Source organism: Rhinatrema bivittatum, chromosome 4, assembly GCF_901001135.1.
Source record: "Rhinatrema bivittatum chromosome 4, aRhiBiv1.1, whole genome shotgun sequence".
Lineage (NCBI taxonomy): Eukaryota > Metazoa > Chordata > Amphibia > Gymnophiona > Rhinatrematidae > Rhinatrema > Rhinatrema bivittatum.
This window is the reverse complement of record NC_042618.1, coordinates 484,139,745-484,164,834: the sequence shown is the minus strand read 5'-3', so window position 1 is coordinate 484,164,834 and position 25,090 is coordinate 484,139,745. Positions and strand designations below refer to the sequence as shown.

General features: G+C 45.4%; 1 protein-coding gene across 1 annotated transcript in view; it reads left to right on the top strand.

Annotated features, from left to right (window-relative positions):
- Nucleotides 1-25,090, top strand: part of ANKS1B (ankyrin repeat and sterile alpha motif domain containing 1B) — a 591,267-nt gene that overhangs the window by 171,718 nt on the left and 394,459 nt on the right. Inside the window, exons 13-14 of the mRNA XM_029597376.1 lie at nt 9,433-9,938; nt 23,129-23,198. Of these exons, the coding sequence (XP_029453236.1) occupies nt 9,433-9,938; nt 23,129-23,198 (576 nt within the window). The remainder of the gene's footprint in view (nt 1-9,432; nt 9,939-23,128; nt 23,199-25,090) is intronic.

Genomic DNA, 25,090 nt, shown 5'->3' with positions numbered 1-25,090 from the left:
TCTACAGTACCAGAATATAATTCTAGCCACTGTCAAATCCTCATAAGATAGTGTCAAACATTGACAATTATAGTGTTCAGTATTATGTTTTTTTCTAAACCCAAATTGCACTGGGCTTAGTATAGAATTATCTTCAAGATAATCAGTAAGTTGAATAAGTACCCCACTTCCTAGTACTTTTGCCAAAAATGATAATGCTGACACTAGGCAATAACTAGAAAGAAGGAGAGGATTTAATGATTACAGCTTTTAAACAGGCCGAAAAACTGCTAACTTAATTGCATATGGTATAATTCCTTCTTGTAACAGCTTGGACAATAGCTGCTGAGTTTTCGCAACAGACACCAATGAAAATTCATTCCATCTGTGAGATTCATGACATTCCAATACAACCACAAGGTCTACATGCGAAAAACTGCAACACAGATCCTCAATCTTCTTTTTGAAGAAATCAGTAAAGTCTTCACAATATTGAGGAAGTAAACAAAATGCCAAATTTCTCTTAACATCAAAGGTTGATCTAGTTAGATGCCCAACTGTCCTAAATAACAATCTAAGATAAAACCTACCGGTGTGAGTCTTTTCAGAGAAATAGTGTTTTTTTGATAAATTAGTTTCTAATCTTAATCTAATAAAGATGGATAGACCTCAAACTAACCTTAGAGAGTTCCTTTCTCCATGTATGTTCTGCCTTGCGTAAGGTGTGCTTGTATTCCTTTAATTTATTCATGTCCCAAGATACAGAATTCCTTTTATGGCACTGAATAACCTTTGCTGGGGCCAAATCATCAGTTATTTGACTTAATACTTTATTCCAATCTAGTGCAGCGGTATTAATATCATCAAAATAGTTGGTGTCTATCTGAACAAGTAATTTTTCTCTCATGTCTTCTGGATCAATATGGCCTCGCTTCATAAACATAATTTGAACGAGATACATTTATGGTCAGACCAAGGAATTGAGCATATACTGATGTTAGATTTATTGATTTTCAAAAATAGCTGATTCTAAAAAACAAGATCTAATATATGCCTGGTTTTGTAGATAGCTCCACGTATAATGGACTACCAACCTAGGCTTCCAATGAATGTAAAATGGTTTGCATGACAAAGATTGAGGAATCTAATCAATGTATGGATCAAAGTCCCCTAAAAAATACTGTAGTGTTTAAGTCAACCTTGCTATTAGCTAAAAATTCAAAGGGAACGTATTGAGGTCGATATTCAACCGTGGAGTAGATTAAGTTAGCTGTTTCAGCTAACCTTATGGGGATATTCAGCTATATCTCGCCAACTTTAGGACAGCCCTATAGCTAACTCCGTGACTGGCCCGGAAATGCCTCCCTCCCATCCCTGAATGCCCCATACGTATGCCCATACTTATGCAGCTAGCACAGCTTTAAATATAACCAGCTAGCCAGTTGGATAACTTTTCAGTAATCCGTCTAAATGACTTTTGAATATTTACCTTATTATTTATTTATTTATCGAGTTTTATATACCGTCGTTCAGTTTCGCCATCACAACGGTTTACAAAGTATCGACGTTTAACAGAGTGTACAGAAATTCACGTGCTTGTAAACATTGTTATCGTAGTCATCATAGTTCATTTCATAAACTGTACAGGTTAATTACGTGCATTGGATTAAATCTGCATATTTATATGTAGCATAGAGTCATTGGGTGTTTGGTATGCTTTAGTGAACATCCAAGTTTTTAGTTCTTTTTTGAAGGTTTTTAAGTTTTGCTGTGTTCTCAGTTTGGTTGGGAGGGTGTTCCAGAGTTCGGGGCTTCCTAGGGAAATGGCTCTCTTCCGAGTTGAGGTAAGTTGTTTGTGGCATGTAGGTGGAATTTTTAATAGTCCTTTGTTAGCTGAATGGAGATTTCGGTTTGGTGAGTGTAGTTTTATGGATGCACTTAGCCAGTTTGTTTGTTCTTCATATATTATTTTGTAGTCTATCCTGTATTTTATTGGGAGCCAGTGTAGTGAAATGTGAGTTGGAGTAATGTGATCGTATTTTTTCGTTCCTGTGAGTATTCTGGCGGCTGTATTTTGAAGGATTTGGAGAGGTCGGATGGTGGTGAGAGGTAAGTTGAATAGCAAGGAGTTACAGTAATCCAGGTTGGAGAAGATGAGTAGTTGGAGGACTGTTCTGAAGTCGTTGGGGGAAAGGAAAGGTTTTATATGTCGGGTTAGGAGTTTGTGATATCTGTCTTTGATTTTAGTGGAGATATGGTTCTTAAAGGATAGTTCCTTGTCGATTATGAATCCTAGGTTGCGGGCATGGGTGACAGGGGAGATTGCAGTCTTTTGACTCATTATGTTGAGTGGTGGTAAGTGCGTAGGGTTGTTCTTTCTATCCAGCATGATTATTTCTGTCTTAGCAATGTTTAGGATAAGTCTGATGTTGGTTAGTAGTTGCTTTATTTTGGTGAAGTAATTGGCTATTTTTTTGTAGGTGTCTTCCAGAGAGTTGTGTATTGGGATAAGTATTTGGGTGTCGTCAGCATATATGAAGTGAGTCAGTTTAAGGTTTCAGAGGAAGTGGCATATTGGGAGAAGATAGATGTTGAAGAGTGTCACCGATAGTGCTGAGCCTTGGGGAACTCCAGTGTCAAGGTTTATTTTCTTTGAGAGGATGACACCTAGTAGGTCCTTTGTGATAGATAGGATGAGAACCATTGGAGGGTTTTTTCGGTTATACCAATTTCGGATAGACTGTCAATCAGTATTGAATGGTTTACCGTGTCAAAGGCTGCTGATAGGTCTAGTAGGACTAGAAGGTAGCTGTGGCCGTTGTCAAATCCTTTGAGCACGGTGTCGTTTCAAGATAGGAGTAGTGATTCAGTGTTTAGTTGTTTCCTGAAGCCGAATTGTGTGGGGAATAGGATGTTGTTCCTTTCCAGGTGGTCACTGAGTTGGGAGTGGACGATTTTTTCAATAATTTTGGCAATGAATGGTAGGTTTGATATGGGTCAGTAGTTTAATGGGTTTTCTGGATCAAGGCTGGTCTTTTTCAATATGGGTTTGATAATTGCAGATTTTAAGCAGTTGGGGTAGTTTCCGTCTGTGAGGGAAAGGTTCACGATGTTGGTTAACATTTTTGTTATTGATGGTTCGATGACTTTGATCATCTGTATGGGTATGCTGTCGATAGGGTGCTTAGCTGAGTTCATTTTTTTGATGATATTTTGGATTTCCAGTGATGATGCTGAATCAAAGTTGGGCCAGCTCGGTGTTTGATTTGTATTTTCAAATTAATCTGATGGGCAGTAAGCCAAGCAACATTAATCAAGTTTGATATTAAAATAAGTATTTCAAATAGAGGGACAATCAATATCTCATCAGGTTTCAAACCCAAGGTACGCTTATATGCAATTAACAATCAACCTCTCCTCCTTCCTATCCTTGGTTGAGACACTACTGTGTAATCATAAGAAGAAATCTGGTTAATTAGCACATGATCAGTATCAGTAAACCACATTTCTGTAAAAGAAAAACAATCTGGCATTTTCTCTCATAAGTTTGTAATCATTGGAACCTTCTTTGATCAGACTGAGCATTTAATAACAGGAAATGGAAGCATCATACAAAATGATAACAAGATCAACTTGAATCTTAATAGTTCTTAAATAGCCTCTCCTGTGGGATACCAAACTTAGCGGAATACTAGAAAGAAGCCTATATCTACTTATATCACATATCACTGAAATAGAATTACCTTCAAAATCTTGACCAATATTGATTGCCATCTTCATAAGAAAATCTTAATTTGCAGGATGCAATCATTCAAGACAGCACTTGGAAATTATCATTTGTGGTATATAAATTTTAAATAAATAAATAAGGCAAAAATTCACAGAATCACACAAAGCTTGCACAAAGGACTGTTTGGTGTGCTCCTTTGTGCATGTACGCTGACAGCACGAACGCCTATGGCATCCATCTGGCACTTTCACTTCCTGGCCATCAATGATGTCATAGGTAGGCAGAGTTTCAAGCAAGAGCTGAATAATATTGATGCACCTTGAATACTGTGAACAATTCTGGTCCCCGCATCTCAAAAAAGATATAGTTGCAATGGAGAAGATACAGAGAAGGGCAACCAAAATGATAAAGGGGATGGAACAGCTCCCCTATGAGGAAAGGCTGAAGAGGTTAGGGCTGTTCAGCTTGGAGAAAAGACGGCTGAGGGGGGATATGATAGAGGTCTTTAAGATCATGAGAGGTCATGAACGAGTAGATGTGAATCAGTTATTTACACTTTTGAATAATAGAAGGATTAGGGGGCATTCCATGAAGTTAGCAAGTAGCACATTTAAGATTAATCGGAGAAAATTCTTTTTCACTCAACGCACAATTAAACTCTGGAATTTGTTGCCAGAGGATGCGGTTAGTGCAGTTAGCGTAGGTGGGTTCAAAAAAGGTTTGGATAATTTCTTGGAGAAGTCCATTAATGGCTATAAATCAAGTTTACTTAGGGAAGTGTAAATAACCGATTCATACCCAGAGGTTCCTTACACACTAAGATGGAGCACTCCATCCAGACTTCCACATGGGAGAGTGAAACTCAGACCTCTCTTCATGAGGTCACTCTGAACCTCCCCAGCTAGATATAGTACATTCCTTCTGCTGGGGAAGCCAGAGGTTCCTTACACACTAAGATGGAGCACTCCATCCACACTTCCACATGGGAGAGTGAAACTCAGACCTCTCTTCATGAGGTCACTCTGAACCTCCCCAGCTAGATATGGTACATTCCTTCTGCTGGGGAAGCCAGAGTTCCTTACACACTACCATGGAGCACTCCATCCATACTTCCACATGGGAGAGTGAAACCCAGACTTCTCTTCATGCGGTCACTCTGAACCTCCCCAGCTAGATATGGTTCATTCCTTCTGCTGGGGAAGCCAGAGGTTCCTTACACACTAAGATGGAGCACTCCATCCATACTTCCACATGGGAGAGTGAAACCCAGACCTCTCTTCATGAGATCACTCTGAATCTCCCCAGCTAGATATGGTACATTCCTTCTGCTGGGGAAGCCAGAGGTTCCTTACATAATAAGATGGAGCACTCCATCCACACTTCCACATGGGAGAGTGAAACTCAGGCCTCTCGTCATGAGGTCACTCTGAACCTCCCCAGCTAGATATAGTACATTCCTTCTGCTGGGGAAGCCAGAGGTTCCTTACACACTAAGATGGAGCACTCCATCCACACTTCCACATGGGAGAGTGAAACTCAGACCTCTCTTCATGAGATCACTCTGAACCTCCCCAGCTAGATATGGTACATTCCTTCTGCTGGGGAAGCCAGAGGTTCCTTACACAATAAGATGGAGCACTCCATCCACACTTCCACATGGGAGAGTGAAACTCAGGCCTCTCTTCATGAGGTCACTCTGAACCTCCCCAGCTAGATATAGTACATTCCTTCTGCTGGGGAAGCCAGAGGTTCCTTACACACTAAGATGGAGCACTCCATCCACACTTCCACAAGGGAGAGTGAAACCCAGATCGCTCATCATGCGGTCACTCTGAACTTCCCCAGCTAGATGTAGTACATTCCTTCTGCTGGGGAAGCCAGAGGTTCCTTACACACTAAGATGGAACACTCCATCCACACTTCCACATGGGAGAGTGAAACCCAGACTTCTCTTCATGCGGTCACTCTGAACCTCCCCAGCTAGATATGGTACATTCCTTCTGCTGGGGAAGCCAGAGGTTCCTTACACACTAAGATGGAACACTCCATCCACACTTCCACATGGGAGAGTGAAACCCAGACTTCTCTTCATGCGGTCACTCTGAACCTCCCCAGCTAGATATGGTACATTTCTTCTGCTGGAGAAGCCAGAGGTTCCTTACACACTAAGATGGAGCACTCCATCCACATTTCCACAAGGGAGAGTGAAACCCAGACCTCTCTTCATGAGGTCACTCTGAACCTCCCCAGCTAGATATGGTACATTCCTTCTGCTGGGGAAACCAGACGTTCCTTACACACTAAGATGGAGCACTCCATCCACACTTCCACATGGGAGAGTGAAACTCAGACCTCTCTTCATGAGGTCACTCTGAACCTCCCCAGCTAGATATGGTACATTCCTACTGCTGGGGAAGCCGGAGGTTCCTTACACACTACCATGGATAGTAAGCAAAAGCATGTTTTGTGTACATGAACAATCATATGTCGCAGTGATAAAAGTATTCCTTCAATGCCAAGGGCCTATCTTAGGCCATTCGTACTAAAATTTATGAAAATGTAATCTGCAAAAATGAAACAGTCAATGAACTGCAGCTCTAGTCTACACTGGGTGATAGATGTGAACTGCTTGAATAACAGCGAGTCTACGTTGAGTTTCTTCATGAATACATGAGCTAAGTTTTCATATGCTTGTGCTTTTTGACATTTGAGTTAAGTCCTCTATGCTTGGTTTTTGCAGGAGGCTTTATTAGTTTGATGACTGTCTGTTTCACTTTCACAGATTTGATTTCTTTCACAAATGTTAACATATATATGGACTATAATAGGCGCTCGGTCTGGAAGGCTAAAATGATAGCCCATCGCTGTTATGAATGATTGTATTCCTATAGGCACCAGGTGATTTCTGGCTTTCCCGCTATACTTCTAAGGTATTCCTTCTGCTGGAAAGAAATACGACGAGTGAGATAATCAAATTTGCAGATGACACAAAATTGTTCAGAGTAGTTAAATCACAAGCTGATTGTGATAAATTGCAGGAAGACCTTGTGAGACTGGAAAATTGGGCATCCAAATGGCAGATGAAATTTAATGTGGATAAGTGCAAGGTGATGCATATAGGGAAAAATAACCCATGCTATAATTACACAATGTTGGGTTCCATATTAGGTGCTACAACCCAAGAAAGAGATCTAGGCGTCAAAGTGGATAACACATTGAAATCGTCGGTGCAGTGTGCTGCGGCAGTCAAAAAAGCAAACAGAATGTTGGGAATTATTAGAAAAGGAATGGTGAATAAAACGGAAAATGTCATAATGCCTCTGTATCGCTCCATGGTGAGACCGCACCTTGAATACTGTGTACAATTCTGGTCGCCGCATCTCAAAAAAGATATAATTGTGATGGAGAAGGTACAGAGAAGGGCTACCAAAATGATAAGGGGAATGGAACAACTCCCCTATGAGGAAAGACTAAAGAGGTTAGGACTTTTCAGCTTGGAGAAGAGACGACTGAGGGGGGATATGATAGAGGTGTTTAAAATCATGAGAGGTCTAGAACGGGTAGATGTGAATTGGTTATTTACTCTTTCGGATAGTAGAAAGACTAGGGGGCACTCCATGAAGTTAGCATGGGGCACATTTAAAACTAATCGGAGAAAGTTCTTTTTCACTCAACGCACAATTAAACTCTGGAATTTGTTGCCAGAGGATGTGGTTAGTGCAGTTAGTATAGCTGGGTTTAAAAAAGGATTGGATAAGGTCTTGGAGGAGAAGTCCATTACCTGCTGTTAAGTTCACTTAGAGAATAGCCACTGCCATTAGCAATGGTAACATGGAATAGACTTAGTTTTTGGGTACTTGCCAGGTTCTTATGGCCTGGTTTGGCCACTGTTGGAAACAGGATGCTGGGCTTGATGGACCCTTGGTCTGACCCAGTATGGCATTTTCTTATGTTCTTATGTTTCTTATTTGAATGTCTGTATCTGTAGAAAATGTTAAATTGAGATAACATCATCACAAAAACAGAAATTCTGTTAAGATTACGAGCATGGTATCAAGTACATGCACAGCTTTCCTCTGAGACAGGGGAGCTAATATTCAAGGAGTTACACGTGTAAAGGTAACAAACTATTGTAGCAATTTTCAAACGTGCACTAACATGGATAAAGTCCATTTACATGTGTAAATCCAGTTTTAGGCCTGTAAATCCTTTTGAAAATACTCATGGTAGGCAATTTTTAAAAACCCCATTTCTGCATGTCAAAAACTTTTGTTTTATTTGCATAATTGACACTCAAAATTGCCCTCCCTGAGCATTCATAAACCCTATAAGAAGCTGTTCATATCCCTTCTGTTGGGTATAAAAACAAGGAACAGACATGCATAATGGTAAGGAATAGATTCAGTGCTTCTGTAAATGCCCGGTGGCCAGACTTGGGGCCGGTGCATGGTCCGGGTGGCCCCCTGCTTGGAAGGGTAGGGCTGGGAGCCGGCTTGAAGGCGGACAGCGAGAGTCGGGTACGGTTGGTGTCGGGTGTGACCCTTGGCGCGTGTACTGAATTATTATTCATACTGTGATTAATAATAATAATAAAGCTGTGGCCTTTTACACCTTTTCCTTGTATGGGGATGATTGCAAGGGGTTGGGAGGGGTCACGGCAGTTATAGCGGATATCGAGGTTCTCAGAGGCCTTCTACCGCATTGAGTCATAAAGCAAGTCATGCGAGACATCTCACGGAACAAAATCATCTTTCCCTGACCATTCAGTTCTGAGCCGGAGTTACGTAATGTTGAAAAATGACTGCAGACTGACTGGCAGATCCCATGGTGCACAGGATAATAGTGAAGCACACATCAAAACACAAAAAGGTAACTGGTATTCATTTTGTGACCAATATAAATACAGAACCTCATAAGCAATTAATAGTCCATATTTCTTATGTATATGTAGGACCTCTAAACTGAGTGAGTCTGTCAGGCACACAGACTCATTTTTTAGTGTATAGGTCCAAATTACTTTATTAATCAAAAGGAATTGAAATTAAATGGAACCTTAAAAATGCGTGTTTGGAGACACCACCTTTTCTGGATGTGCCGTTGCCCCTGAAGCAGGACCAGGTCGGGACATTTACAACAGATGAATATTTTGAGCTACAAAATTGTTGCAAAGTGTTTTGTGTTTATTACTTCTGGTTTCGTTCAGTATACGGAGACACTAGTTTGTGCAATTGATTGACTATTATTGGTTTGGGTCTGAAAATTTTAAGAGAAACAAATAACAAAAAAATCCAAAAAATTGACCTTTTGATTAATAAAGTAATTTGGACCTATACACTAAAAAATGAGTCTGTATGCCTGACAGACTCACTCAGTTTAGAGGTCCTACATATACATAAGAAATATGGACTATTAATTGCTTATGAGGCTCTGTATTTATATTGGTCACAAAATGAATACCAGTTACCTTTTTGTGTTTTGCTGTGTGCTTCACGATTTGGAGGTTCTGGAGTAAAACTTTGTTGGGCTTATATAGCACAGGATAATAGGCCAGGCTGCTGAAAATTCTCCTTTCACATCTTCTCAATTAGTCTGAGAATTTAGCTCAGACGTTTTACGAAAAAATGGAAATAAAATAGCTTGGAACTCAACCACTATTAGGCGCAAAACCAATTTTTATTGTAGTAGAAATGGAATTCCTGAAAATATAAAATGCTCTGTTGCAGGTAATCTTTGTGGAGAAGAATGCAGTTGTAAAGAAGAGCTTTCTGGAGAGTTCGGTGTTCCCACGCACTTTGCTGGGCTGCTTCACGGCTCCTCCCCGTCCTGTGAATCAGTAGAAGATCTTTTCCACATATACAGCACATGTCAGTGGGACACGACCAGAGAGGAAGAGGAGGATCCAGAGCAGCAAGGAAACAGCAACCCCAGCACTGTGCCGAGAAACGCAAACCATGCCCCTACGCCAGCTAGCAGAGAGGCCAGGGGGACTGCGCAGTGCTGGGTAATTAACAGCCGACAGCCCTGGCAGCGCGTTCACACTCTGGGAATAGACCCTTCCGTGCCAAAAGCAGAGCTTGACCTAAACTTATCAAAGGAAGTTTCCAAATCAGAGTCCGACCTGATGTCTTACCCCCTTGCCAAGAACAGATCTAGGGGCAACTCAAACAAACGTGGAGACCAAGAGCAAAGCTCCAGCCAGCGGACGTCATTTACTTCAGAATGGGAAGAGGTAAGTGGGGGGTTTGTTCACAATCCATACTTTTGGAGCCTGAGGGAATATTGCTTTGTCCCATTTGTACTTAGTGATACCAGAAGCAGTGTGAATCCCTCAGGGAAACATAGCTCTCAATAGCACATTCCCCAGTATATGTGTTCAGACATTACCTGCATAGCTAAGCCCTTATTGCAGCTTTTTATACCAGGGTTTATATCACCAGTAATACTCACCCCTCTGGCTCTCTCACATCTGATTGCACTGGTGATAGAGACTCCTCTGACCCAGTCACAGCGCATTGTACAAGTGATACTCACCCCTCTGGCTCTCTCACGTCTTATTACACCGGTGATAGAGACTCCTCTGACCCAGTCACAGCGTATTGCACAAGTGATACTCACCCCTCTGGCTCTCTCACATCTTATTGCACCGGTGATAGAGACTCCTCTGGCCCAGTCACAGCGCATTGTACAAGTGATACTCACCCCTCTGGCTCTCTCACATCTGATTGCACCGGTGATAGAGACTCCTCTGGCCCAGTCACAGCGCATTGCACAAGTGACACTCACTCCTCTGGCTCTCTCACGTCTTATTACACTGGTGATAGAGACTCCTCTGGCCCAGTCACAGCGCATTGCACAAGTGATACTCACTCCTCTGGCTCTCTCACGTCTTATTACACCGGTGATAGGGACTCCTCTGGCCCAGTCACAGTGCATTGCACAAGTGATACTCACCCCTCTGGCTCTGTCACGTCTTATTACACTGGTGATAGAGACTCCTCTGGCCCAGTCACAGCGCATTGCACAAGTGATACTCACTCCTCTGGCTCTCTCACATCTGATTGCACTGGTGATAGGGACTCCTCTGGCCCAGTCACAGCGCATTGCACAAGTGATACTCACCCCTCTGGCTCTCTCACATCTTATTGCACCGGTGATAGAGACTCCTCTGGCCCAGTCACAGCGCATTGTACAAGTGATACTCACCCCTCTGGCTCTCTCACATCTGATTGCACCGGTGATAGAGACTCCTCTGGCCCAGTCACAGCGCATTGCACAAGTGACACTCACTCCTCTGGCTCTCTCACGTCTTATTACACTGGTGATAGAGACTCCTCTGGCCCAGTCACAGCGCATTGCACAAGTGATACTCACTCCTCTGGCTCTCTCACGTCTTATTACACCGGTGATAGGGACTCCTCTGGCCCAGTCACAGTGCATTGCACAAGTGATACTCACCCCTCTGGCTCTGTCACGTCTTATTACACTGGTGATAGAGACTCCTCTGGCCCAGTCACAGCGCATTGCACAAGTGATACTCACTCCTCTGGCTCTCTCACGTCTTATTACACCGGTGATAGAGACTCCTCTGGCCTAGTCACAGCGCATTGCACAAGTGATACTCACTCCTCTGGCTCTCTCACGTCTTATTACACCGGTGATAGAGACTCCTCTGGCCCAGTCACAGCGCATTGCACAAGTGATACTCACTCCTCTGGCTCTCTCACGTCTTATTACACTGGTGATAGAGACTCCTCTGGCCCAGTCACAGCGCATTGCACAAGTGATACTCACTCCTCTGGCTCTCTCACGTCTTATTACACCGGTGATAGGGACTCCTCTGGCCCAGTCACAGTGCATTGCACAAGTGATACTCACCCCTCTGGCTCTGTCACGTCTTATTACACTGGTGATAGAGACTCCTCTGGCCCAGTCACAGCGCATTGCACAAGTGATACTCAGTCCTCTGGCTCTCTCACGTCTTATTACACCGGTGATAGAGACTCCTCTGGCCTAGTCACAGCGCATTGCACAAGTGAAACTCACTCCTCTGGCTCTCTCACATCTTATTGCACTGGTGATAGAGACTCCTCTGGCCCAGTCACAGCGCATTGCATAAGTGATACTCACCCCTCTGGCTCTCTCACATCTTATTGCACTGGTGATAGAGACTCCTCTGACCCAGTCACAGCGCATTGCACAAGTGATACTCACCCCTCTGGCTCTGTCACGTCTTATTACACTGGTGATAGAGACTCCTCTGGCCCAGTCACAGCGCATTGCACAAGTGATACTCACTCCTCTGGCTCTGTTACATCTTATTACACCGGTGATAGGGACTCCTCTGGCCCAGTCACAGCGCATTGCACAAGTGATACTCACCCCTCTGGCTCTCTCACGTCTTATTACACCGGTGATAGAGACTCCTCTGGCCCAGTCACAGCGCATTGCACAAGTGATACTCACTCCTCTGGCTCTGTTACACCTTTTTACACCGGTGATAGAGACTCCTCTGATCCAGTCACAGCGCATTGCACAAGTGATACTCACCCCTCTGGCTCTCTCACGTCTTATTACACCGGTGATAGAGACTCCTCTGGCCCAGTCACAGCGCATTGCACAAGTGATACTCACTCCTCTGGCTCTGTTACATCTTTTTACACTGGTGATAGAGACTCCTCTGATCCAGTCACAGCGCATTGCACAAGTGATACTCACCCCTCTGGCTCTCTCACGTCTTATTACACCGGTGATAGAGACTCCTCTGGCCCAGTCACAGCGCATTGCACAAGTGATACTCACTCCTCTGGCTCTGTTACATCTTATTACACCGGTGATAGAGTCTCCTCTGGCCCAGTCACAGCGCATTGCACAAGTGATACTCACTCCTCTGGCTCTGTTACATCTTATTACACTGGTGATAGAGACTCCTCTGACCCAGTCACAGCGCATTGCACAAGTGATACTCACTCCTCTGGCTCTGTTACATCTTATTACACTGGTGATAGAGACTCCTCTGGCCCAGTCACAGCGCATTGCACAAGTGATACTCACTCCTCTGGCTCTGTTACATCTTATTACACCGGGGATAGGGACTCCTCTGGCCCAGTCACAGCGCATTGCACAAGTGATACTCACTCCTCTGGCTCTGTCACGTCTTATTACACCGGTGATAGAGACTCCTCTGGCCCAGTCACAGCGCATTGCACAAGTGATACTCACCCCTCTGGCTCTCTCACATCTTATTGCACCGGTGATAGAGACTCCTCTGGCCCAGTCACAGCGCATTGCACAAGTGATACTCACCCCTCTGGCTCTGTTACATCTTATTACACTGGTGATAGAGACTCCTCTGGCCCAGTCACAGCGTATTGCACAAGTGATACTCACTCCTCTGGCTCTGTTACATCTTATTACACTGGTGATAGAGACTCCTCTGGCCCAGTCACAGCGTATTGCACAAGTGATACTCACCCCTCTGGCTCTGTTACATCTTATTACACTGGTGATAGAGACTCCTCTGGCCCAGTCACAGCGCATTGCACAAGTGATACTCACCCCTCTGGCTCTGTTACATCTTATTACACTGGTGATAGAGACTCCTCTGGCCCAGTCACAGCGCATTGCACAAGTGATACTCACCCCTCTGGCTCTGTTACATCTTATTACACTGGTGATAGAGACTCCTCTGGCCCAGTCACAGCGCATTGCACAAGTGATACTCACTCCTCTGGCTCTGTTACATCTTATTACACCGGTGATAGAGACTCCTCTGGCCCAGTCACAGCGTGTTGCACAAGTGATACTCACTCCTCTGGCTCTGTTACATCTTATTACACTGGTGATAGAGACTCCTCTGGCCCAGTCACAGCGCGTTGCACAAGTGATACTCACCCCTCTGGCTCTCTCACATCTTATTACACTGGTGATAGAGACTCCTCTGGCCCAGTCACAGCGTATTGCACAAGTGATACTCACCCCTCTGGCTCTGTTACATCTTATTACACGGGTGATAGAGACTCCTCTGGCCCAGTCACAGCGTATTGCACAAGTGATACTCACTCCTCTGGCTCTGTTACATCTTATTACACTGGTGATAGAGACTCCTCTGGCCCAGTCACAGCGCATTGCACAAGTGATACTCACTCCTCTGGCTCTGTTACATCTTATTACACCGGTGATAGAGACTCCTCTGGCCCAGTCACAGCGCATTGCACAAGTGATACTCACTCCTCTGGCTCTCTCACGTCTTATTACACCGGTGATAGAGACTCCTCTGGCCCAGTCACAGCGCATTGCACAAGTGATACTCACTCCTCTGGCTCTGTTACATCTTATTACACCGGTGACAGAGACTCCTCTGGCCCAGTCACAGCGCATTGCACAAGTGATACTCACCCCTCTGGCTCTCTCACGTCTTATTGCACTGGTGATAGAGACTCCTCTGGCCCAGTCACAGCGCATTGCACAAGTGATACTCACTCCTCTGGCTCTGTTACATCTTATTACACTGGTGATAGAGACTCCTCTGGCCCAGTCACAGCGCATTGCACAAGTGATACTCACCCCTCTGGCTCTGTTACATCTTATTACACTGGTGATAGAGACTCCTCTGGCCCAGTCACAGCGCATTGCACAAGTGATACTCACCCCTCTGGCTCTGTTACATCTTATTACACTGGTGATAGGGACTCCTCTGGCCCAGTCACAGCGCATTGCACAAGTGATACTCACTCCTCTGGCTCTGTTACATCTTATTACACCGGTGATAGAGACTCCTCTGACCCAGTCACAGCGCATTGCACAAGTGATACTCACCCCTCTGGCTCTCTCACATCTGATTGCACCGGTGATAGAGACTCCTCTGGCCCAGTCACAGCGCATTGCACAAGTGATACTCACCCCTCTGGCTCTCTCACATCTTATTGCACTGGTGATAGAGACTCCTCTGGCCCAGTCACAGCGCATTGCACAAGTGATACTCACTCCTCTGGCTCTGTTACATCTTATTACACTGGTGATAGAGACTCCTCTGGCCCAGTCACAGCGCATTGCACAAGTGATACTCACCCCTCTGGCTCTGTTACATCTTATTGCACTGGTGATAGAGACTCCTCTGGCCCAGTCACAGCGCATTGCACAAGTGATACTCACCCCTCTGGCTCTGTTACATCTTATTACACTGGTGATAGAGACTCCTCTGGCCCAGTCACAGCGTATTGCACAAGTGCTACTCACTCCTCTGGCTCTGTTACATCTTATTACACCGGTGATAGAGACTCCTCTGGCCCAGTCACAGCGTATTGCACAAGTGATACTCACTCCTCTGGCTCTGTTACATCTTATTACACTGGTGATAGAGACTCCTCTGGCCCAGTCACAGCGCATTGCACAAGTGATACTCACTCCTCTGGCTCTGTTACATCTTATTACACTGGTGATAGAGACTCCTCTGGCCCAGTCACAGCGCATTGCACAAGTGATACTCACCCCTCTGGCTCTGTTACATCTTATTACACTGGTGATAGAGACTCCTCTGGCCCAGTCACAGCGCATTGCACAAGTGATACTCACCCCTCTGGCTCTGTTACATCTTATTACACTGGTGATAGAGACTCCTCTGGCCCAGTCACAGCGCATTGCACAAGTGATACTCACCCCTCTGGCTCTGTTACATCTTATTACACTGGTGATAGAGACTCCTCTGGCCCAGTCACAGCGCATTGCACAAGTGATACTCACTCCTCTGGCTCTGTTACATCTTATTACACCGGTGATAGAGACTCCTCTGGCCCAGTCACAGCGTGTTGCACAAGTGATACTCACTCCTCTGGCTCTGTTACATCTTATTACACTGGTGATAGAGACTCCTCTGGCCCAGTCACAGCGCGTTGCACAAGTGATACTCACCCCTCTGGCTCTCTCACATCTTATTACACTGGTGATAGAGACTCCTCTGGCCCAGTCACAGCGTATTGCACAAGTGATACTCACCCCTCTGGCTCTGTTACATCTTATTACACGGGTGATAGAGACTCCTCTGGCCCAGTCACAGCGTATTGCACAAGTGATACTCACTCCTCTGGCTCTGTTACATCTTATTACACTGGTGATAGAGACTCCTCTGGCCCAGTCACAGCGCATTGCACAAGTGATACTCACTCCTCTGGCTCTGTTACATCTTATTACACCGGTGATAGAGACTCCTCTGGCCCAGTCACAGCGCATTGCACAAGTGATACTCACTCCTCTGGCTCTCTCACGTCTTATTACACCGGTGATAGAGACTCCTCTGGCCCAGTCACAGCGCATTGCACAAGTGATACTCACTCCTCTGGCTCTGTTACATCTTATTACACCGGTGACAGAGACTCCTCTGGCCCAGTCACAGCGCATTGCACAAGTGATACTCACCCCTCTGGCTCTCTCACGTCTTATTGCACTGGTGATAGAGACTCCTCTGGCCCAGTCACAGCGCATTGCACAAGTGATACTCACTCCTCTGGCTCTGTTACATCTTATTACACTGGTGATAGAGACTCCTCTGGCCCAGTCACAGCGCATTGCACAAGTGATACTCACCCCTCTGGCTCTGTTACATCTTATTACACTGGTGATAGAGACTCCTCTGGCCCAGTCACAGCGCATTGCACAAGTGATACTCACCCCTCTGGCTCTGTTACATCTTATTACACTGGTGATAGGGACTCCTCTGGCCCAGTCACAGCGCATTGCACAAGTGATACTCACTCCTCTGGCTCTGTTACATCTTATTACACCGGTGATAGAGACTCCTCTGACCCAGTCACAGCGCATTGCACAAGTGATACTCACCCCTCTGGCTCTCTCACATCTGATTGCACCGGTGATAGAGACTCCTCTGGCCCAGTCACAGCGCATTGCACAAGTGATACTCACCCCTCTGGCTCTCTCACATCTGATTGCACTGGTGATAGAGACTCCTCTGGCCCAGTCACAGCGCATTGCACAAGTGATACTCACTCCTCTGGCTCTGTTACATCTTATTACACTGGTGATAGAGACTCCTCTGGCCCAGTCACAGCGCATTGCACAAGTGATACTCACCCCTCTGGCTCTGTTACATCTTATTGCACTGGTGATAGAGACTCCTCTGGCCCAGTCACAGCGCATTGCACAAGTGATACTCACCCCTCTGGCTCTGTTACATCTTATTACACTGGTGATAGAGACTCCTCTGGCCCAGTCACAGCGTATTGCACAAGTGCTACTCACTCCTCTGGCTCTGTTACATCTTATTACACCGGTGATAGAGACTCCTCTGGCCCAGTCACAGCGTATTGCACAAGTGATACTCACTCCTCTGGCTCTGTTACATCTTATTACACTGGTGATAGAGACTCCTCTGGCCCAGTCACAGCGCATTGCACAAGTGATACTCACTCCTCTGGCTCTGTTACATCTTATTACACCGGTGATAGAGACTCCTCTGGCCCAGTCACAGCGCATTGCACAAGTGATACTCACTCCTCTGGCTCTCTCACGTCTTATTACACCGGTGATAGAGACTCCTCTGGCCCAGTCACAGCGCATTGCACAAGTGATACTCACTCCTCTGGCTCTGTTACATCTTATTACACCGGTGATAGAGACTCCTCTGGCCCAGTCACAGCGCATTGCACAAGTGATACTCACCCCTCTGGCTCTCTCACGTCTTATTGCACTGGTGATAGAGACTCCTCTGGCCCAGTCACAGCGCATTGCACAAGTGATACTCACTCCTCTGGCTCTGTTACATCTTATTACACTGGTGATAGAGACTCCTCTGGCCCAGTCACAGCGCATTGCACAAGTGATACTCACTCCTCTGGCTCTCTCACGTCTTATTACACCGGTGATAGAGACTCCTCTGGCCCAGTCACAGCGCATTGCACAAGTGATACTCACTCCTCTGGCTCTCTCACGTCTTATTACACCGGTGATAGAGACTCCTCTGGCCCAGTCACAGCTCATTGCACAAGTGATACTCACTCCTCTGGCTCTGTTACATCTTATTGCACTGGTGATAGAGACTCCTCTGGCCCAGTCACAGCGTATTGCACAAGTGATACTCACTCCTCTGGCTCTCTCACGTCTTATTACACCGGTGATAGAGACTCCTCTGGCCCAGTCACAGCGCATTGCACAAGTGATACTCACTCCTCTGGCTCTGTTACATCTTATTACACTGGTGATAGAGACTCCTCTGGCCCAGTCACAGCGCATTGCACAAGTGATACTCACTCCTCTGGCTCTCTCACGTCTTATTACACCGGTGATAGAGACTCCTCTGGCCCAGTCACAGCGCATTGCACAAGTGATACTCACTCCTCTGGCTCTCTCACGTCTTATTACACCGGTGATAGAGACTCCTCTGGCCCAGTCACAGCTCATTGCACAAGTGATACTCACTCCTCTGGCTCTGTTACATCTTATTGCACTGGTGATAGAGACTCCTCTGGCCCAGTCACAGCACATTGCACAAGTGATACTCACTCCTCTGGCTCTCTCACGTCTTATTACACCGGTGATAGAGACTCCTCTGGCCCAGTCTCAGCGCATTGCACAAGTGATACTCACCCCTCTGGCTCTGTTACATCTTATTGCACTGGTGATAGGGACTCCTCTGGCCCAGTTACAGCGCATTGCACAAGTGATACTCACCCCTCTGGCTCTGTTACATCTTATTACACTGGTGATAGAGACTCCTCTGGCCCAGTCACAGCGTATTGCACAAGTGCTACTCACTCCTCTGGCTCTGTTACATCTTATTACACCGGTGATAGAGACTCCTCTGGCCCAGTCACAGCGCATTGCACAAGTGATACTCACCCCTCTGGCTCTTTTACATCTTATTACACCGGTGATAGGGACTCCTCTGGCCCAGTCACAGCGCATTGCACAAGTGATACTCACCCCTCTGGCTCTGTCACATCTTATTACACCGGTGATAGAGACTCCTCTGACCCAGTCACAGCGCATTGCACAAGTGATACTCACTCCTCTGGCTCTGTTACATCTTATTACACCGGTGATAGAGACTCCTCTGACCCAGTCACAGCGCATTGCACAAGTGATACTCACTCCTCTGGCTCTGTCACATCTTATTACACTGGTGATAGAGACTCCTCTGGCCCAGTCACAGCACATTGCACAAGTGATACTCACTCCTCTGGCTCTGTCACATCTTATTACACTGGTGATAGAGACTCCTCTGACCCAGTCACAGCGCATTGCACAAGTGATACTCACCCCTCTGGCTCTCTCACGTCTTATTACACTGGTGATAGAAACTCCTCTGGCCCAGTCACAGCGCATTGCACAAGTGACACTCACCCCTCTGGCTCTGTTACATCTTATTACACTGGTGATAGAGACTCCTCTGGCCCAGTCACAGCGTATTGCACAAGTGATACTCACTCCTCTGGCTCTGTTACATCTTATTGCACTGGTGATAGGGACTCCTCTGGCCCAGTCACAGCGCATTGCACAAGTGATACTCACTCCTCTGGCTCTGTTACATCTTATTGCACTGGTGATAGGGACTCCTCTGGCCCAGTCACAGCGCATTGCACAAGTGATACTCACTCCTCTGGCTCTGTTACATCTTATTGCACTGGTGATAGAGACTCCTCTGGCCCAGTCACAGCGTATTGCACAAGTGATACTCACTCCTCTGGCTCTGTTACATCTTATTACACTGGTGATAGGGACTCCTCTGGCCCAGTCACAGCGCATTGCACAAGTGATACTCACTCCTCTGGCTCTCTCACGTCTTATTACACCGGTGATAGAGACTCCTCTGACCCAGTCACAGTGCATTGCACAAGTGATACTCACTCCTCTGGCTCTGTTACATCTTATTACACTGGTGATAGAGACTCCTCTGGCCCAGTCACAGCACATTGCACAAGTGATACTCACTCCTCTGGCTCTGTTACATCTTATTGCACTGGTGATAGGGACTCCTCTGGCCCAGTCACAGCGCATTGCACAAGTGATACTCACTCCTCTGGCTCTGTTACATCTTATTACACTGGTGATAGAGACTCCTCTGGCCCAGTCACAGCGCATTGCACAAGTGATACTCACTCCTCTGGCTCTGTTACATCTTATTGCACTGGTGATAGGGACTCCTCTGGCCCAGTCACAGCGCATTGCACAAGTGATACTCACTCCTCTGGCTCTGTTACATCTTATTGCACTGGTGATAGGGACTCCTCTGGCCCAGTCACAGCGCATTGCACAAGTGATACTCACTCCTCTGGCTCTGTTACATCTTATTACACTGGTGATAGGGACTCCTCTGGCCCAGTCACAGCGCATTGCACAAGTGATACTCACTCCTCTGGCTCTGTTACATCTTATTGCACTGGTGATAGAGACTCCTCTGGCCCAGTCACAGCGTATTGCACAAGTGATACTCACCCCTCTGGCTCTGTTACATCTTATTACACTGGTGATAGAGACTCCTCTGACCCAGTCACAGCGCATTGCATAAGTGATACTCACCCCTCTGGCTCTCTCACGTCTTATTACACTGGTGATAGAGACTCCTCTGACCCAGTCACAGCGCATTGCACAAGTGATACTCACCCCTCTGGCTCTGTTACGTCTTATTACACTGGTGATAGAGACTCCTCTGGCCCAGTCACAGCGCATTGCATAAGTGATACTCACCCCTCTGGCTCTGTTACATCTTATTACACCGGTGATAGAGACTCCTCTGGCCCAGTCACAGCGCATTGCACAAGTGATACTCACCCCTCTGGCTCTGTTACATCTTATTACACTGGTGATAGAGACTCCTCTGGCCCAGTCACAGCGCATTGCACAAGTGATACTCACTCCTCTGGCTCTCTCACGTCTTATTACACTGGTGATAGAGACTCCTCTGGCCCAGTCACAGCGCATTGCACAAGTGATACTCACTCCTCTGGCTCTGTGACGTCTTATTACACTGGTGATAGAGACTCCTCTGGCCCAGTCACAGCGCATTGCACAAGTGATACTCACTCCTCTGGCTCTCTCACGTCTTATTACACTGGTGATAGAGACTCCTCTGGCCCAGTCACAGCGCATTGCACAAGTGATACTCACCCCTCTGGCTCTGTTACATCTTATTACACTGGTGATAGAGACTCCTCTGGCCCAGTCACAGCGCATTGCACAAGTGATACTCACCCCTCTGGCTCTCTCACATCTTATTGCACCGGTGATAGGGACTCCTCTGGCCCAGTCACAGCGCATTGCACAAGTGATACTCACTCCTCTGGCTCTGTTACATCTTATTACACTGGTGATAGAGACTCCTCTGACCCAGTCACAGCGCATTGCACAAGTGATACTCACCCCTCTGGCTCTCTCACGTCTTATTACACCGGTGATAGAGACTCCTCTGACCCAGTCACAGCGCATTGCACAAGTGATACTCACCCCTCTGGCTCTCTCACGTCTTATTACACCGGTGATAGGGACTCCTCTGGCCCAGTCACAGCGCATTGCACAAGTGATACTCACTCCTCTGGCTCTGTTACATCTTATTACACCGGTGATAGAGACTCCTCTGGCCCAGTCACAGTGCATTGCACAAGTGATACTCACCCCTCTGGCTCTCTCACGTCTTATTACACCGGTGATAGAGACTCCTCTGACCCAGTCACAGCGCATTGCACAAGTAATACTCACCCCTCTGGCTCTGTTACATCTTATTACACTGGTGATAGAGACTCCTCTGGCCCAGTCACAGCGCATTGCACAAGTGATACTCACTCCTCTGGCTCTGTTACATCTTATTACACCGGTGATAGAGACTCCTCTGGCCCAGTCACAGCGCATTGCACAAGTGATACTCACTCCTCTGGCTCTCTCACGTCTTATTACACCGGTGATAGAGACTCCTCTGACCCAGTCACAGCGCATTGCACAAGTAATACTCACCCCTCTGGCTCTGTTACATCTTATTACACCGGTGATAGAGACTCCTCTGGCCCAGTCACAGCGCATTGCACAAGTGATACTCACCCCTCTGGCTCTGTTACATCTTATTACACTGGTGATAGAGACTCCTCTGACCCAGTCACAGCGCATTGCACAAGTGATACTCACCCCTCTGGCTCTCTCACGTCTTATTACACTGGTGATAGAGACTCCTCTGACCCAGTCACAGCGCATTGCACAAGTGATACTCACTCCTCTGGCTCTGTCACATCTTATTGCACCGGTGATAGAGACTCCTCTGGCCCAGTCACAGCGCATTGCACAAGTGATACTCACCCCTCTGGCTCTCTCACATCTTATTGCACCGGTGATAGGGACTCCTCTGACCCAGTCACAGCGCATTGCACAAGTGATACTCACTCCTCTGGCTCTGTCACATCTTATTGCACCGGTGATAGAGACTCCTCTGGCCCAGTCACAGCGCATTGCATAAGTGATACTCACTCCTCTGGCTGTGTCACATTTATTTATTGTTATTTATTTATTTGTCTATTTTATATACCGTCTATCTGACAAACAATCAAGACGTTGTACATAGTGGTCGTGTAGTGTAAATCAAAATTTCAATCTGGTAACCATTTTAAAATTTAACATATTATAAGAAACAATAGTAAAATACACTGCTAAATGCTTCAATAAAATAACAAAATTTAAGAATATAAAACATTGTTATAAAATAATTCTAATATTATCTTTAAAACTGCCATAAAATAAAACAAATTTAATATGATAAAGAAAATTAACATAAAATAATATAACATAAGCGTAACAGACACACATTTAATCCGGTACAATATGCCTTTACTGCAGTTCTGTTCTATTATGTTAGTCTGAGTGTAAAACATCTTATTGCACCGGTGATAGAGACTCCTCTGGCCCAGTTACAGAGTATTACATAAGTGATATTTGTGCCTCTGTGGCTCTGCTGGTTTATCTCACCGCTGATTCCAGCTCACTGTTTCTTTCACACCTTATTGCACCAGTGATAAGATCCTTCTGTCTGTTACACCTTATCACACAATAAATAAAATAACAAAATTTAAGAATATAAAACAATGTTATAATATAATTCTAATATTTTTAAAACTACCATAAAATAAAACAAATTTAATATAATAAACAAAATTAACATAAAATAACATAAGCATAACAAACACACATTTAATCCGGTATAATATGCCTTTACTGCAGTTCTGTTCTATTATGTTAGTCTGAGTGTAAAACATCTTATTGCACCAGTGATAAGATCCTTCTGTCTGTTACACCTTATCACACAAGAGATACTGAGCTAGAGCTGTACTAAATCATGGAGACCCTGATGCTGCTTCATTACAGTCACTGCATAGCTTCAAAATGTTGTCAGAGAAATGTTGATCTAGTAAGCCACATTTTTTCTTCCTACAGATTGATAAAATAATTAATTCTATAGATGCTGGCATAAAGACCACACTGGAAATCCCAGCTATGTTGTCAGGTAAGAAACAAATCGTAAAGGCTAATTGATAAGAAAAGTGTTCAATTGTTTCAGCAAATTCTGGAGAGGAAGACATTGCAGAAAGTGATGTGGGAGGTTTGTATCCGGTGTCAAATTTAAGGAGCAGGTAAAGAGTCTCCCATCAATCCTGCACAAGACGATATCTCTCTGTAAGCCTCCTCTGGTGATTATAGGCCATCTCTCTGCTCTGCCCATCCAAACCCACTACCCAGCTCTACAATCTCTCCCGCTCCTGGCAGATCCCTCTGCTTCTCCCAGGCTTTCTGGAATTCACATTCTGTCCTTGTCTGCATGAACTCCACTGGCAGCTTTTCCATGCATCTACCCTCTCCAGAAAGAAACATTTCCTTAGATTACTCCTGTGTCTGTTCTCTTTTGCCCTTATCCCATGGCCTCTCGTTCCAGAATCTCCTTTCCTTAGAAAGAGGCTCGCTTCCTGTGCGTTAACATCTTGGAGATATTTAAATGTCTCTATCGTATTTTGCCATCAGGCCTTTCAACTAAGGTATAGATGGTTAGATTTTGGAGACTGTTCTCACATGCTTTAGAAACATTTTAGTAGCCCCCTCTGGAGCGACTCCATCCTGTTTATATCCGTATGAAGGTGGGGTCTCCAGAACTGTGCTCAGTATTCCCAGTGAGGTCTCACCAGGGACCTGTACAGGGGCAGTGTCACCTCCCTTTCTCTGCTGACCCTTCCTCTCCCTGTGCAGCCAAGCAGCTTTCTGGCTTTTACCATCGCTTTATCCACCTGTTTGGCCACCTCAAGATCATCCCCTGTGATCACCCCCAGATTCTGCTTTCGTTTTGTGCTTAGAAGAATTTTGCCCCTTATTCTGAACTGCTCCATTGGGCTTTTGCAGTTGAAATGCATGACTGCATTTATTTGCATTAAATCTCAGTTGCCAGACTCTAAACCATTCCTCAGGCTTTGCTATAATCTTCCTCATAGTTTCCACACTTTCCTAGTTGTCTACCCTGTTGCAGATTTTGGTATCATCCAAAAAAGACAAACCTTTCCTGATAGTCCTACCATAATATTGATTACAAAAATGTTGACAAGAACCAATGCAAGAAGCAGTCCCTGCAGCCTCTCTGCTTGGAATAACCTTCACTTACCACTATCCTTTGTTCTCTGCTACTCAACCTGTTTCTAATCCAGCCAGTCACTATAGGGTCCAGGCCATGAGTTGCCTATGTGGAACGATATCAAAGGCCTTACTGAAATCCAAGCACACTACATCTGCACTCTCCCTTGATCAAACTCCCTGATCAACCAATCAATGGCATTGATCAAATTCATCTCTGTATTGCTCTATGATGTGTTTGCATCTTGAGTGCTGTGTGCAGGTCTGGTCACCACATCTCAAAAAAAGTTATAGCAGAATTAGAAAAGGTACAGAGAAGGATATCCAAAATTATAAAGGAGATGGAACAATTCTCCTATGAGGAAAGACTAAAAAGGTTAGGACTCTTTAGCTTGGAGAAGAGACGGCTGAGGGGGGGATATGATAGAGGTCTATAAAATAATTAGTGCAGTAGAAGGAGTAAACATTAATCAGTTGTTTACACTTTCAAAAACTACAAAGATCAGGGGACATACAATGAAGTTACTGGGTAATATATTTAAATTTAATAATAGAAGATATTCTTTTACTCAACGACAAATTAAGCTCTGGCATATGTTGCCAGAGGATGTGGTGAAAGCTGATAGTGTAGCTGTGTTTAAAAAAAGTTTGGAGAAGTTCCTGGAGGAAAAGTCCATTAACCATTATTAAGATAGAGTTGCAGAAATCCCCTGCTTTTCTTGGGATAAGCAGCTTGGAAGTGAGAAAGCTGGGGAGGAGAGAATGGAAGACAGAAAGCTGGGG